The sequence below is a fragment of the Mercenaria mercenaria genome, chromosome 2 (genome assembly GCF_021730395.1).
Source record: "Mercenaria mercenaria strain notata chromosome 2, MADL_Memer_1, whole genome shotgun sequence".
Taxonomy (NCBI): domain Eukaryota; kingdom Metazoa; phylum Mollusca; class Bivalvia; order Venerida; family Veneridae; genus Mercenaria; species Mercenaria mercenaria.
In genome coordinates this window covers 10,728,427-10,744,814 of record NC_069362.1, presented here as the reverse complement: position 1 = coordinate 10,744,814, position 16,388 = coordinate 10,728,427, and the positions used below count along the sequence as shown (strand labels likewise).

The 16,388-nt window shown below is 35.6% G+C and overlaps 1 protein-coding gene across 4 annotated transcripts; it reads left to right on the top strand.

The window, feature by feature from the left end:
- Positions 1-14: 14 nt before the first annotated feature.
- On the top strand, positions 15-15,533 carry LOC123563159 (DNA-directed RNA polymerase III subunit RPC8-like). Of its 4 annotated transcripts, none has more exons than XM_045355781.2 (8): positions 15-132; positions 3,703-3,824; positions 5,027-5,123; positions 5,773-5,859; positions 11,408-11,471; positions 12,053-12,139; positions 13,079-13,193; positions 15,307-15,533. In XM_045355781.2, exons 2-8 carry the CDS (start codon positions 3,714-3,716, stop codon positions 15,355-15,357), a joined length of 612 nt encoding a protein of 203 aa, XP_045211716.1. In that variant the 5' UTR covers positions 15-132; positions 3,703-3,713; the 3' UTR covers positions 15,358-15,533. The 4 variants fall into 4 exon arrangements, with proteins under 4 accessions (XP_045211716.1, XP_053385540.1, XP_053385532.1 ...); XM_053529565.1 differs by lacking the exon at positions 15-132 and adding an exon at positions 876-1,194; XM_053529557.1 differs by lacking the exon at positions 15-132 and adding an exon at positions 1,245-1,417.
- The last annotated feature ends 855 nt before the right edge of the window (positions 15,534-16,388 follow it).

The window sequence follows — 16,388 nt, the reverse complement described above, 5'->3', positions numbered from 1 at the left end:
AATAAAGTTGCGCATCAAGTATACGCCGGCGGTGTTAATTGTAAATTCTACTCTATCAAATTATCTACATCATGCAATTTTACCAAAGTGGATGAAATCAATGATATTTTGCCTCAGTTTGAAGCATATAAGGTTAAACCTTTATATTTATGATAATATATGAGTATTCCATTGGAAAATAGTGTTGTCACGTTCATTAATCCATTTTTTACAAATATACTTTAACTTTACTACATGTGTAAATTCCCACAGAGCCTTAGATTCATGCAACAGGGTAGTTCTGGCTACCATAACTTAACTGACGCTATTTTTATTTTCTGATGGTCGCGTCCATTAAGTTATGGCGAAACCCCATTTGGTTAACTAACCAGTATCAAACCGCAACATCTCGCACACTTCTCTCGTGAGAAACGGATGACGTCATGCAACAGTTCAGAGCACGTGGTTATTTTTGAAAATCAAGATCAAAATTTCACTTATTAATGCATTTATTTTAATCATAAACATAACCAATTTCGATAAAAATTCATAAAAAACATATCCTAGAAAGTTTAAGTTCTCAGAAAAGGTCAATAAATAACAATTCTATACCGAATATTGGTTTTCAAATGAAGAGTACCCTGATCAGGTGACAACTGCAATGGCGGACACGATATTGCAGACTGGGGTACCAATTTGAAACTTGTATGTATAACTTGTGTTCAAATTATGTTGCATGGATTATTTTATACCAGATCAAAAGAAAAAATAATTAGAAACATTTTAAAATAAAAGGTGAGTTCATTGCATTTCATTTGATGAAATTATAGCGTGACAGACTTCTGGCACGATTCCTGGTTAGGTTTCAGTACGGGATTCGTTTCAGCGTAGCTAAAAATATCCAGCTCAGAGATGTTTATATGCTGTTATGGATCTCTGCGCTGAAACGAATCCCGTACTGAAACCTAACCAGGAATCGTGCCAGAAGTCTGTCATGCTATAATTTCATCAAATGAAATGCAATGAACTCACCTTTTATTTTAAAATGTTTCTAATTATTTTTTCTTTTGATCTGGTATAAAATAATCCATGCAACATAATTTGAACACAAGTTATACACACAAGTTTCAAATTGGTACCCCAGTCTGCAATATCGTGTCCGCCATTGCAGTTGTCACCTGATCAGGGTACTCTTCATTTGAAAACCAATATTCGGTATAGAATTGTTATTTATTGACCTTTTCTGAGAACTTAAACTTTCTAGGATATGTTTTTTATGAATTTTTATCGAAATTGGTTATGTTTATGATTAAAATAAATGCATTAATAAGTGAAATTTTGATCTTGATTTTCAAAAATAACCACGTGCTCTGAACTGTTGCATGACGTCATCCGTTTCTCACGAGAGAAGTGTGCGAGATGTTGCGGTTCGATACTGGTTAGTTAACCAAATGGGGTTTCGCCATAACTTAATGGACGCGACCATCAGAAAATAAAAATAGCGTCAGTTAAGTTATGGTAGCCAAAACTAGTTTCAGCGCAGAGATCCATAACAGCATATAAACATCCATTCTCGCATACCAGAGGTCTACCGTGGTTCCCCGGATGAACCTCTGGCACATTTCGCCGATATTTATGGTTTGGTTACAATACAGGTAAAACGTTTCAGCCAATCAGCGTCGTTTCGCGACAAATCGTAGCGAACCAATCAAAATCGTCCGTGAAATGCGTGACCGCGTCCTTTCCGTATTATCGAGGGAATACGATGTCCATTTACGACGAATATTATTATTTCTTGATGTAAATCTCTTAACGTCGAATTACAGGAATAAATCTTTATTTATCGCAATCATGGAATACAGCCTTTATCCATCGTAAGCAAGTATCTTGTTTACATATTTTTTGAAGTTTCAATTCGGAGTTCCAAATAATGGCGAACAATGATTGGCTGAAACCACTCCCGATAGTAATTACGAGTGCGCATGCTCACCAAGTAAACGATGGAAATAAATCAGAGGTTCGTCTCGGGATTTTGACGAACCTCTGATGGATGAGAATGATAAACATCTCTGAGCTGGATATTTTTAGCTAATCCTTTCCCTGTGTCCAAGGTTATATTTGCAAGGGCATAGGAGCTGGGGTGGGGGCGGCGCCCATCGCCGCAGTATTATAAGAAGCGGTGAAATGCCGAACTCGTAAGTTTTTGAAAAGGCTAGAAAATATAGCTGAGAATAAATACAGCAGTCTTCCCTTGCCAATAGTCACCCTATCATGAAGTGCATCCGTAACTGATATGTTCACAGAATCTTGTCATATCGCTAACACCTTGCTAGATCACCTTGGTGTCACGGTATTGTACAAAATTGATAATCAGCAATGACCAGGGTTGGTGTATTTTCACGCCCTGCAGACTCGGATTATAGGGGATACATTAATTAATAGGTCCCAGAAAAGTCACAAATTAGCTATATAGCTAAATCTAGCTATATATAGCTAGAAGCAGATACAAAACCAATACCAATAAGGCAAAATATGTCAAAATAAGATGCAAAATGGTCATAGTTACGTCCAAAAGGTTTGTAAGATGAAAGACAATAACACAAAACCAAGATCTTTGTAGTCACATTTTCAATAACTGCGGCAGTATTTTGCGATAAATCATCACTGAATTTTTCACTTGTGATAATCATTGTGTATATGACAAATTTATAAATGACTAATCGCAGAAATTCGCAACATGTATTGAAACTGAAACTACATAGATCTCCATTCTCTTTTGTCTCATAAACCATTTGAATGGGATAATAACTATTTTATATTTGATATTCACATATTTTGAACAATTGTTATTGGTTTTAGCTAGATTTAGCTATATAGCTAATTTGTGACTTCTGGGACCTGATTAATGAAAGTTACTGCCGAATGGATTATAGACACTTGCAATTAATGTTGTGTCTCAAATTCTGCTGATAAAGGTAAGTATCTTGAGTAAAACACAAACACAAATCGGAATCTTTAGATGTCATTTCATAAATGACCTTTCATAAAATATATTAAATAAAAATATTTTTGACACTTAAATATATTTTTGAAATATCATTAAAGAAAACAATCAAAATGATTAAATTCAACACATCAAAATTAATATAGAAAAATCCTCATAGATTTTACAGATCTAGTCACATTCGGTGGGGAATACCAATTCATCGAATTTGCTTGTTTGTTTTAGCTCGATTGTGATGTAAGCTTCAGGCTTATTGTAACCACTCTTAAGTCCGCTTCCTGCAATAACCAGTACTGGTGTCATATGAGAAGTCATGATCATGACTCCAATGGGGCTCAAACCCACGACCCCTGGATTGAGCGGCTTAGACCTTATCCACTAGACCACCGCTCCCCTGAGGGCATTGATTGGTCGAGGGAGCCAACGTATTCTAAGGAATTCTATGGATACTATATTTATGAAATGCATGAAATTCAGTATTGTCTGATCATGTTAACATCATTTTCTTTTGAATTATGCCCCTTATGTTCATGTTCTGCCACAGAACGTGCATTTGTAAAAATGTGTGTTAAGGTGTTGGCGAGTGCAAAAATTTCTGTTAAAACACCTATTGAATTGAGAAAAAACAGCCTCAAGCTGTCATAACAGTTGTGCTGAAATATATAACTTAAGAACCTTTGAACCTATCTTTAATATATCTGACATTTACACTATTTCAGCTGCATAAACGATGTTTGTCTTGGTGGAGATGAAGGATACAGTCCGTATACAACCTTGGTTGTTCAGCTTAGATCCCAATGAGGCAATCATCAATGAACTCAACAAAAAATTTGCAAATAAGGTATCATTTACAACTTTTATTAAGAAAAATGTTTAGAAAAAGAAGTAAATTTTAGATGCAGGTGTAAAATAACTGTAAATGATCCAAGGAATGACTCCTTAATGAAATAGTTTAGGCCACTGACTCATTAAACATTTACCTCCGCCAGATGCATCAGGCTGTCCATACATTGATGACTTTACGCAGGTAAGGTACTGGAGGAGGGTACCTTGGGTCTTCCTGCATCATTTGAGCTATCTTTAAAGCCATCAAAAAATTTAGTGGTCAAGAGTTAGTTGACAGCAGAATGCTGTAGAAATCATCTATAGATATGTTTACAGATTGAAGGCTTAAACCACTTCATAGCTGTTAGATAATATTAGTGTTTTAAATTTTTAGCTCGACTATTCATAGAACAGTAGAACTATTGGACTCGCCCGTGCGTCCGCATCCGCGTCAGCGTCCACGTCCGCGTCCCGATTTGGTTAAGGTTTTGTATGTAAGCTTGTATCTCAGTAACCACTTGTGGGAATGGATTGAAACTTCACACACTTATTCACTGTGATAAACTGACTTACATTGCACAGGTTCCATAACTCTATTTTGCTTTTTTACAAAATTATGCCCCTTTTTCGACTTAGAAATTTTTGGTTAAGGTTTTGTATGTAAGATGGTATCTCAGTACTCACTAATGGGAATGGATTGAAACTTCACACACTTGTTCACTGTCATGATCTGACATGCACAAAGCAGGTCCCATAACTCTACCTTTTTTTTTCACAATTATGCCCCTTTTTCGACTAAGCAGTTTTTGGTTAAGTTTTTGACATGTATGTAAGCTGGTATCTCAGTATCCACTAATGGGAAAGGATTGATACTTGACACACTCGTTCACTGTCTTGCCTTAAGACATGCAGTGCAAAGGTTCAATAACTCTACTTCCCATTTTAAAAATTATGCCCCTTTTTCAACTGTTTTTAGTTAAATTATGTAAACTGGTATCTCAGTACCAACTAACGGGAATGGATTGAAACTTCACACACTTGTCCACTGTCATGAGCTGATATGCAGGTTCCATTACCCTATTTTGCATTTTTACTAAATTTTGCCTCTTTTTCGACTTCTGTATTCATTCAATTGACAAGGCTGTTGAATAGTCGAGCGTTGCTGTCCTCCAACAGCTCTTGTTGATGAAACAGTAACTTTATGTTTTTATCTTGTAGGTAGTACACAATGTAGGACTGTGTATTGCATTATGGGATATTCAGAAAATGGAAGAAAGTTTCTTATTTCCTGGAGATGGTGCACATCATACCATAGGTTAGTTTTGAGTTCTCTTAGTATGTACATTTTTTTCCCTTTATCATAAGGGTTAATTTAGTACTTTAAAGAATCTGATATCATTTTTCACTTCAGATGAGACAAAATGTGTCAATGGTACCCATTCAGCCCTCACTCCATTTTATGGTATTTGGGCCATGGGAATTTCATGCAGTTTTGAAGAAAAAGAATTTCAGAATAAATTTCAGAATAAAGTAGTTAAAAACATTGAAATGTATTTAAATGAAAGAGGGTTTTTTTTTCAAGACTTGGAGAAAAATTACTTTTGGGAGAGGGGAATGGGTCTTAATTTGAGCCCCAATAATCATTAAACAACAGTTTTGACCCATCAGCATTATTACCCAGATAAAAATTTACCATCAGATTCCAAAAATTTAAACCAGTCTTACAGAAGAATCCTGACAAATATTGATAGTCACTTCCTATTTGGTGTAAAATTTCTTTTAAAATTACATTTTTTACCTTCATTCAAAGTTAACTCTAAGTTGTCCTTCCCTGAAGGTAAAAGGGATGGCTATAATGGTGTGCTGTCTTGTAAAGTAAGTACTAAATTGGTCCTTGCTGTGAACTAAAGAAGTTCTTGCCTTGACAGACTCTTGTATTTTTCAAAGTTTTCTTTATTTTTCAGTACATTTCAGATACGTTGTGTTCCGTCCATTTGTAGATGAGATCTTATTGGGTAAAATAAAGTCCTGCAGTAAGGAAGGAGTTTATGGTATATATCTATAATTTTATGCAAGTTTTCCTTAACTGTTAACTTTTTTCTGTCTGTCCATCATGAATTTAAAGCAACAGATGGGATTTAATATACGTTATCTATGTTTACTTTGGAATGAATTTATATAATACTTGAGACATATATTAATCACTTTTGATTCACCATTTATGGTGTCTTATAAAGAGTTGATTTCATGGGACGGTCCGATACAGACTGAGTGGTTAAAACTTTAAAGATAATGATAATTCTCTGAATAGTGTGTTTGAAGCAAACTTTATTTATAGTTACCCGTGATATAGGTGACTCCTCTAGATGAATGATCATTTTAGATTTTTGGTGATTTAAGATTTTTAATTTCCATAATGCACATGTATTCAACTGCAAATTTAAGACAGGCATGAATACTAAACTGCAGTTTGTCCTTGCTTTACTGTAGGGGAGACCATTGTGTAGGTGATTGATAAATGATTGATGTGAGAATTGCTGTTCTCCAGTAACTGCACATAATAATGATATGAGGGGTATTCAAATATGAATGCAACTAGGCCAATTTTCGGAAGTGCTAAACAAACAATGCCAAAATAATTATATCAATCCTTCAAAATACTCACCACCATGTGATATACAAAGTTTCAGTCTTTTAATCCAATATTTAAAGGCGTTTTCATAATCTTTTCAAGGTATACTGTTCATATTCTGGAAAATAGCCGAACCAAGATTTTTCCGCGTTTGATATTTTCTTCCAGCAAGGTGTATTTTGTGCCTAGGAAATAGGAAAAAGTCACAAGGGGCAAGATCTGGCGAATAAGGAGGCTGAGGAAGCTCGACAACCTTTTCCTGTTTCAGATATTTACGTACAATGGCCGCTTTTTGTGTGACGAAGCATTGTCATGCAACAACCTGACTCCATGGAGACCAGTTGCTGGTCGACAGTTTGCGAAATATTTCTTAATTTATGAAGGACCTTGCCTTTGTAAAACTTGGCATTTACAGATTTACCCTTTCGTACGGCAATTTGAATGGCAGACCTTGATTTGTAAAGAAAATTACATACATTACCTTTTAGACGCTCATGGTGTGTTTTGCTATGCAAGGTCTTTGGCTTCCTTTGGTTGCCCATATTTTGTTCTGTATCTTTCGCTTGGGCTCATAAAAGTGAACCCACGTCTCATCGCCCGTGATGATATTTGCGAAAGATCTATTGTTGTATTTAGTACCTGTTTCAACAATTGTTTAGCGATTCTTACCCGAGCAAGTTTTTGCTCTTTTGCAAGGAGATGGGGTATCCATCTGGCACTTATCCTTTTTATTTTTAAATCACGTCTGAGAATTGTATGAGCAGCTCCTACTGAGATACCAACACATTTAGCTATATGCCTAGTTGTAAATCTTGCATTGGTAGCAATCAAATCCTTTGCTTTTTCAAATGTTTTTGGCAAAGTTGCAGTTTTCGAATGGCGTGCATGAGGCGCATCTTTTACTGGATCTACACTATTTTTAAATTTCTTACACCACCGTGTGACAGATGAAAAAGAAAGTTCATTGTTCCCATAAACACAACATATTTCATTAAATATGTCTTCGCCTGTATACCAAGAATACAGCGGTTCTTGATATAGGACTGTATTTGGTCAGTGAAAGGAGATCTTTTCCCAAGCATTTCAGCTTTAGTGTACACGAGTAGATAGTGTTAATCGAGCTGTTGTCAAAGCTAGACTGAATGGATTTAAACATGTATTGTATCAATGGAGAGCTTACACAACCCTCTATGCGATACATGTACTATTTCGTACAAATCATGTTTAAAAGCGAAATATTGGCCTAGTTGCATTCATATTTGAACACCCCTCGTAATAATGATATATATTAATCATTATGATAATAATAATAACAACAATAGAATAAACTAACATCAGTTACGTCAGAAAGAATATGTCTTTTCTTTATATACAAGAAACTTAGTGAATGTAAATATATTTTTAATTATGTCTCCCCCCACTGGGGAGATATATTGTTTCTGCCCTGTCCGTCCGTCCGTAATTCACATTTTCCGATCAATAACTGGAGAACCATTTGACCTAGAACCTTCAAACTTCATAGGATGGTAGGGCTACTGAAATAGACAAACCCTATCGTTTTTGGGGTTACTCCATCAAAGGTCAAGGTCACAGGGGCCTGAACATTGAAAACCATTTCTGATCAATAACTGGAGAAACACTTGACCAAGAATGTTGAAACTTCATCAAATGATTGGTCATGCAAAGTAGATGGCCCAAATTGATTTTTGAGTCACTCTATTAAAGGTCAAGGTCACCGGGGCCAGAACATGGAAGACCGTTTCTGGTCAGTAACTTGAGAACCACTTGACCCAGAATGTTGAAACTTCATAGGATGATTGGTCATGCAAAGTAGATGACCACTAGTCCACTATCGATTTTGGGGTCATTCTGGTAAAGGTCAAGGTCACTGGGGCCTGAACATGGAAAACTGTTTTCGATCAATAACTTGAGAACCACTTGACCCAGAAAGTTAAAACTTCATAGGATGATTGGACATGCAGAGTAAATGACCCCTATTGATTTTGGGGTCACTCTATTAAAGGTCAACTTCACAGGGGCCTGAACACGGAAAACTGTTTCCGTTCAATATCTCAAGAACCACTTGACCCAGAATGTTGAAACTTCATAGGATAATTGGTCATGCAAAGTAGATGACCTCATTCGATTTTGAGGTCACTCTGTGAAAGGTCAAGACACCAGGGCCTGAACATGGAAAACCATTTCTGATCAATAACTTGAGAACCATTTAACCCAGAATGTTGAAACTCCATAGGATGATTGAACATGCAGAGTAGATGACCCCTATTGATTTTTGGGTCACTCTGTTAAAGGACACAGGGGCCTGGTCATGTAAAATCATTTCCAGACAGTAATTTGAGAACCACTTGACCCAGAATGTTGAAACTTCGTAGGATGATTGGACATACAGAGTAGGTGACCTCTGTTGACTTTGGGGTCAGTCTATTAAAAGGTCAAGGTTACAGCAGACTGTGAGACAGAAAATGGAAATCCATTTCTGGTCAATAACTTGAGAACCATTTGGCCTAGAACCTTCAAACCTCATAGGGTGATAGGACTTACAGAGTAGATGCATGGCCCCTATTGTTTTGGGGTCACTCCATCAAAGGTCAATGTCACAGGGGGCTGAACATAGAAAACTCTTTCCAATCAATAACTTGAGAACCACTTGACCCAGAATGTTGAAACTTAATAGGATGATTGGACATGCAGAGTAGATGACCCCTATTGATTTTTGGGTCACTTGATCAAAGGCCAAGGTCACAGGAGCCTGAACAACAACTTGAGGACCACTAGGTTCAGAATGTTGAAACTTAGTGGGATGAGTGAATTTGCAGCCAACCATCAGTGTCTCTTTGACTTTCACTCCTGTCCCCTATTGACTCCTTGCCTATATGACTATGCACTGGGGGAGACATGCGCTTTTTTACAAAAGCATCTTCTAGTTAAACTGTTGCTTGATATTTTGATGTTTAAAACGGAGATACAGAAAAGTGTCTATTCTTATCATTTTGTTCAGCTGCCTAGCATTTCACTAAACCTTCTAAAAATCTAAAGATATGAAATACAGTAGTTTGTTTACAAAAAATTTGATAAAATACTAATTTGTATTCATGAACAGATTACATTATTTGCATCTTTATCACAAGTTCTTAATATTTTAATTATTTTTCCTCACTGTCATTGCAGTAAACGGAATAAAACTGAATTCTCTTAATTTCAGAAACAACATTATGTACATTTTTTGGAAACAGATATATTGGTTTTCACAATACTGCAGATTTTCAATCAGTTTTCCGGCTAGCTAAGCTTCGGCCTGCAGCGTCTTTCTTAATTAAGATTTATCAAGGATTTTACTGTCAGTTATTTGTGTATCTGTAATTTCCCCATTCCAGACATATTATATATGTTCTAGAAGAAATGTTTTTAGGCTGGAGACATATTACAGTAAAATATGACCATAAATTTTAGGTCCCTCTATAGTACATTTCATATAGATTGAACCTGTATTAAAAGACCACCTGTCTTATGAGACCAGTCTTTTGCTCTCCCTCAAGCAGTCAGGGGTGTAACTGTTTCAAGTTATGTAACTTATTTCAGTTATTTTTTCAAGCATTTTATAACCTGTATTAGTTATAAAAGTATAGTTAACTCAGGTAAGTTATTCAAAAAAAAGTTGTTTTGCTGTTCTCACAAAGTGACCTTTAATGTGTAATTAGTAGCAAACTGTGGCAAATCAAATTCACTTTTAGTCTGATCATGACCTGATAAGCATAATAGGATGTTAAGAGTTTTATAGCTTTAAAACTTCAGCGTAAAACTTTTATCAGCCTTGCGTAAAAAAATTTACTGCATAGCTAGAAAGATAAAAGTTCAAGGATTCAGGAAATAATTGCATTAGTCTCATTCTTACAGGAGGGCTTTGTAATATTTTATGATAACTGAAACAAGTTATGAAAGTATAAGCAGTAACTCAAATGGGTTATAAACTGCAATAACTTTAAACAGTTACACCCCTGACTGTTAAGTACTAGTCTCTTAGAACAGGTTTCACTGTATTTAGTAGTATTTTCCTACAGGACAGTTCACTTGATGTAATTCTTGGCTAAAATGGAAAAAACCTGTGCAAAAAATTGCAGTATATGACCTATAATTATGTTGGTGTGATGTTAAAACCCAAGGAAAAAATATATGTTTTAACCTGTGAATATAGACCATCTTGAAATTGATATATACAGTGAAACACCGCTCGCTCGAGGTTGCAAGGGGATGAGCAAAATGCTCGAGTTATCCATGGTTTCGAGCGACCCAAACATTGGCCAACATACGATGAAAAATTGAAGTTTTATTGTATCAATTGTCATCGGGACCATTGGCAGAGGAAATGATGATGCGTAATAATAACAAACCCGTGACATTTAAAAAAAACGTATCACAAACGTTATCTATGAAGTAATAAGTAATAACATACTTGCTTTAATCTAAAGCAAACAGTAATTGATCAATATTTCATCAATAAAACTTTTCTTTAACCTTTCATCAATAATTAATCTCATTATCAGATCAAATATACCGACAAACAAACATTTAAGATAGTCGGGGAATAGACAACGCAATTTTCACGGCGTACGAAAATTTTTAATTAACCGATACATTCTGATCGCCGAAGCTGTGAAATATTTTGACACCTCTGCTCGAGTTAGCCAGAAGCAACAAAGAGTAAATTAATACACAGAGACCAGGTGTCATGCTCGAGCGATCGAGTTATCGATGCTCGACCCAGCCATGGTAATTTCACATTTAAAACAGAAGGAAATTGGCCGGGACCATATGAATTGCTCGAGCGAGCCCGGGTGCTCGAGTCATCGATGCTCGAGCGAGCGGTGTTTCACTGTAATGACCACTTTTTAACTGTCCTAGTTATAGCCATTATATACAGGTTTGACTGTCAGTTTTGTGTATTTCAGTGTCAATGGGATTTTTTGATGACATAGTTATTCCAGCAGACTCTATGCAAGATCCCACAAGATTGTATCCTTTCTTTTCGAGATTTACCTCTGGTGTAGATCCTCACAGGCACTGTAGGCCCGGGCCTGCATGTAATATTCATGTAAAAGTTATCACTGGCAAAAGGTATCATTGTAGCTTATACTTGGTTTACTAGACATGCGTTGTTTTGTATTTTTCTTTGTCTTAGATATGCCAGAAAAGTATCCTACATGCATTCCAGACAAAAAGAATCATTCCTGTGGGAGCATGCCCCCAAGTAGGCTGGGCCTGCACATATATTCAGTTATGGCTGCATCCCTGTTTTCTAACACAGGTTCTCATTTCAGCTCTTGTATTTCATAAGTAATAGGGATACAGTTATTACTTTGTCTAAATAGACTTACCAAAGTTTATTTTAATGCAATTGTAGCCAAAGTTCATAGCTTAATGATTCACTTCCAAGTCTGCTTCCAGAAAAATATTTGTGCCGAATTAGAGATAAAGGTGTTTATTGGATCCATAACTTTTTGGAAAAAGAACTTAAAGCAGCTGACTTTAATATTGTATGTAGGCCTGCTACAGATTTTGAAAAAACCTATACCATACCTTAACTTGTGTTTAAGTGATGAGAATGAACAGTTGTGGGCCTGGGAGTATCAAATGGAGGATGGTAAACATGATCTATTTATGGACATTGGAGAAGAAATCAGGTATGATGAAGTAAATATTGAAGTTGCAGGTCTGTGTTTCATTGTAGATCTATTATATGAGCTTATGTTTTTATATACTTGTACAAGGCATCTGTTACCAAATGATTAAAGTCAGCTGACATTCCTGCTGTTGGTTCCAATCTTTTCCATCATTAGGATTTTCTTCTTTCCTCCAAAGAAGCTGTCCACTGTAACAACAGTGTTCCCCACATGCTTAAAAAGTCTAGTGGTGCATCTTGATTGGATCCTCTTTCACAGCTGAAAAGATGCATTCTGACCAAAATTATGTTGGAGCTACTTAAAATCCAACGAAATAAACCCAGATTTATGAACAGTATCAGTGTTCTGTGGCAAGGGAATTTAGTTTCTGCTGTTGTATTACTTTCTGTAATGAAATGTGTAATAGTCCCATGTACGTAACTTAACAGCTGTTTGAAAGAAAAAAATGTTTGTTTAAGTGCCTTATTTTATCAATACTGGCATCTGGTGATGTCAGGTTGCATGTCACCACAACTTTCCATCATTGAACATAATTCACCATAATTGTTGGATGTTCTTTTAATCGGTACTATTTCCTGTCTGGAAAATTCTGACATTAAATGACATCAGATAATTGAGATACCTGAAGTTTACAACATTTTATATCAGAAAGTGCATACATATATTTTCTTCAAATGTGCTTTAAGCATACATGTAGTAGTTGAGTTCAAATTTCTCTTGCTCTTTCCTTGTGTGTTCAATGCTGGCTGGTAGAACACAGACAGGAAATTGTTCGTTGGAACCCCAGTTGAGAAATAGTGAAAATTAATTCTTAAAGATAAGCCATTTTTAACAGCACTATGTCTTTATTGAGGCTAACAGGATATCTTTTATCTTTACAAAATTTACAATATCTATCATACTTGGATGTCTCCAGTTATAGGGCATGCTAATTTGCAGGTTTAGAGTTGTAGACAACACATTTGTAGACACAACTCCTGTTGGTCCAGAGAATGTTGGTAAAGATTCTGAAGTTACAGAACCAGAGATGAAAAAATCTCCATATACCATCACCGTAAGTTCCTCTCCACTTTCTTGTTAATCATCTTTTTCAAAATTGTAAACCTGAGAGAGATTGTAGCCATTACCTAACTCTTTTTGAGTAGGTAGCCTAGTTCTTCAACATGCCTGGTGTAGAGCATTGATTCAGTTGATGACTTCCTGCCTCCCCTCATGGGTTTATAACCAGTACTGTTTAATTTGAACTAGTATGAACAGTACACTAGAAATTTCAGTGCCAAGGCAGAAAATCAAAACCAGGTCCTCTGGATTGACAGTGTCTTACTACGGGACCACTGTCCATTAAAATAAATGGAGCCAGTGGGGTCAAGGTCAAGTCAGCATTATAGCCCTTTTTTACATTCTGTATGCCCATGAAACAGGATGTTAGGTTCACCTCTGGCTGGCAGGAATATGTTGAGGGTGAAGGGGGTGTGGTTTGAAGGCAGGTCAAACAGTTATTATCCAGTGTTCACTGAATGTTGTTAGAATGTTTATTAGCATAATATCTTACCCAAGTAAAACTTTAATATTGACCATCTGGATTGTCTCTGTGCCATTGAATTACTCAAAATTGTGAAAATTGACAAGTTTCTGCTCTCTAACTCAAGTTGTTTATATTGAACGTTAAACAGACATGGTCAGAATATATATGGGCATAATATAATGGCCAGGTTTGGTAGCCAGCTGAATAGTTCCAGTCGCTCTTGAGTGCCAGTTCTTCAAATACTTAAAATTTCAAAAATCCATAGTGTCCACTCTTTTACTTGAGTAGTTTTTATCCACTTTTCAACAGACTTGGAAAGTCATTGCCTTAATTAAGAAATAATTTATAGCGAAAGAGTGTTTTATGCACAATGGGCAGTTATATGTTGGGCTCAATAAATTCACGATGGGCAGCCCGAGTGAAATTATTTGTATGACGTATTACCGCCCGAATGTATAAATAGTGTTAAAACACGATTTTGCTATATATTATTTTGATTCTAATATGCCCTTAATCTAAAACAGTAGATAAAATATAGTAGCACTCCTTCTTGGTCACAACAAAAACATTGACGTCACCGCACGTTAACATGACGTTATTCTAGCATAAGAGTGTTTTAACAGAGAAGAGCATATTAGAATGTCTAGTAGAATTTGATAACTAGTCAGATAGTCCAGGTTGCTCTTGACTTATGGCACATGAATTACTAAAAATTGTGGGAAAAAAAAGAAACTATCCAGAGTTCTGACCCTTAAATTTCTCAGAATTGAAACAAACAGTGTCCGCTCAATTACTAGAGTACCTTTCCCTGGAACTAAACCAAATGTATACAGAACTTTATCTCTATATAACTTTAGGCCAAGTTTGATAACCAGCCAGATTTGAATAATATCTCCAGAGTTATGACCCTTGAATCACCCAGCATTAAGAAATTGACAGTGTCCACTCAATTTCTGGTGTACACATATTATTTCTTTGAATTTAATCATACCTCAATAAATTAAAACAAAAACTGATTTTTAAAGCTAAAAGCTCTGTGCCAGTCTGTCCATTGAATTAATGGTAAATGTAAAGTCTGTATAATGGGGTTTTATTTTTATCAGGATTACTGCTTTTCTTGTACCAGAGTGACAGATATAATTTGTACCGGTGACCACATTGCTGTCTACCAATTTATGTTTTATGTAATCTTTCACTTTTTGACCAAACTTAATCTTTCCACTAATGTATCCCCAGACAAGTGAAGAGGCCATTTAGAATAATCAGAATGTCATCTTGTCCGAGTTGAATGCTCTGGGGGGTTTGAGTGAAAGAAAAGTTGTTGGTCAGCAAGAATTAATTGTTTCTCCTGGAAAGTTCTTTTCCTTTTAGACCAGATCTCAGACATGAATTCTATGAAGATTTTTGTTATTAATTTTAAATTTTGTGCAAAGTGGCATGTATGTAACCTATTTTCATATGTTTATTCTATTTTCCTACTGTGTCTTTAATCTTTAATGCTAAAATATAACATTTTCCAAACTACTTTTGATTTGAATATTTTAACACCGGATTTATTTTGTCTGTACAAGATAAGGACCTCTTTACAGCAACGCTGGTTTGATATTTTAGTGCTTACATATTGTTTTTTGTTCTGTTTCAGGCATCTACAAGTGAACCAGGCCTAGGTCTGTTGTCGTGGTGGAATTCTTGACATCACAATTACAGCAATATTTTTACCAAGGTGTGTTCAAACTGTGATAAATATGTCCAGAAAAGAATGGCTGTAATAAGGGCAGAACATTGCATCGATGGTTATATAATGGATGGTCAATTTTGTTAAATTCTTACATTTGCAGAAATTCTTTTCAGCAAAGTAGACAGTGAACTGTGCTTTGAGAAATGAAGTTCCAGACATAACCGAAAGTTCCAGACATAACCGAAAGCATTTAATTCCAGACCTTATACTTGAAGCATTTATTCCAGGCATAACCTGCAACATTTAATTCAAGACATAACCTCAAACTTTCAGTTCTAGACAAAATCTGAAGCATTTAATTCCAGACATAACTCGAACATTTAATTCCAGATATAGGCTAAAACTTTTCAATTCCAGATAGACTTCACCTTAAGCATTTAATTTCAGACATAACCTGCAGCATTTAATTCAAGACATAGACTGAAACTTTCAGTTCTATACAAAACCAGAAGCATTTATTCAAGACATAACTTGCAGCATTTAATTCCGGACAAAGCCTGAAGCATTTCAGTTCCAGACATAACCTTCAGCATTTAATATTAGACAAAAGCTGCAGCATTTAATTGCAGACATAACCTGAAGCATTTAAGATGAAATAACATATTTACTTATCATTTGTACATGTATGTAGAGTTTTTGAAAAATGGATGTGGGGTTTTAGAGGTTTTCTGACATTGTCAGGGGGTACTTTACAATTATGAGTGAGTATTGTTAATTATGCTAGCGTTCATCTGATGATTATAGAGACTGGAATCAAAGACATTGTGGTATTACTTGTGTTAATGTATAATGATAGAACTATATTTATAGGTTGTTAGATTTGTATCGAGATATTTTCAGGAGTTTTGTAGTGAAAATATTGCGCAACTTCAGAAGCGCAATATTAATCCGCGAAAGAATGAGTGCATATTTCTCAATGTAAAGCTAATAATCTTTTTATTACATATGGAATATGGAAAAATATTGATGTTTCCATGTTCATTTCA

Excerpts from the sequence above, each read along its gene's own strand:
- LOC123563159 (XM_045355781.2), top strand. The coding sequence starts at position 3,714 with ATGTTTGTCTTGGTGGAGATGAAGGATACAGTCCGTATACAACCTTGG. Across the intron at positions 3,825-5,026 it reads ACAAAAAATTTGCAAATAAG|GTAGTACACAATGTAGGACT; the intron begins GTATCATTTACA and ends TTTATCTTGTAG. Across the intron at positions 11,472-12,052 it reads ATGCAAGATCCCACAAGATT|TGATGAGAATGAACAGTTGT; the intron begins GTATCCTTTCTT and ends CTTGTGTTTAAG.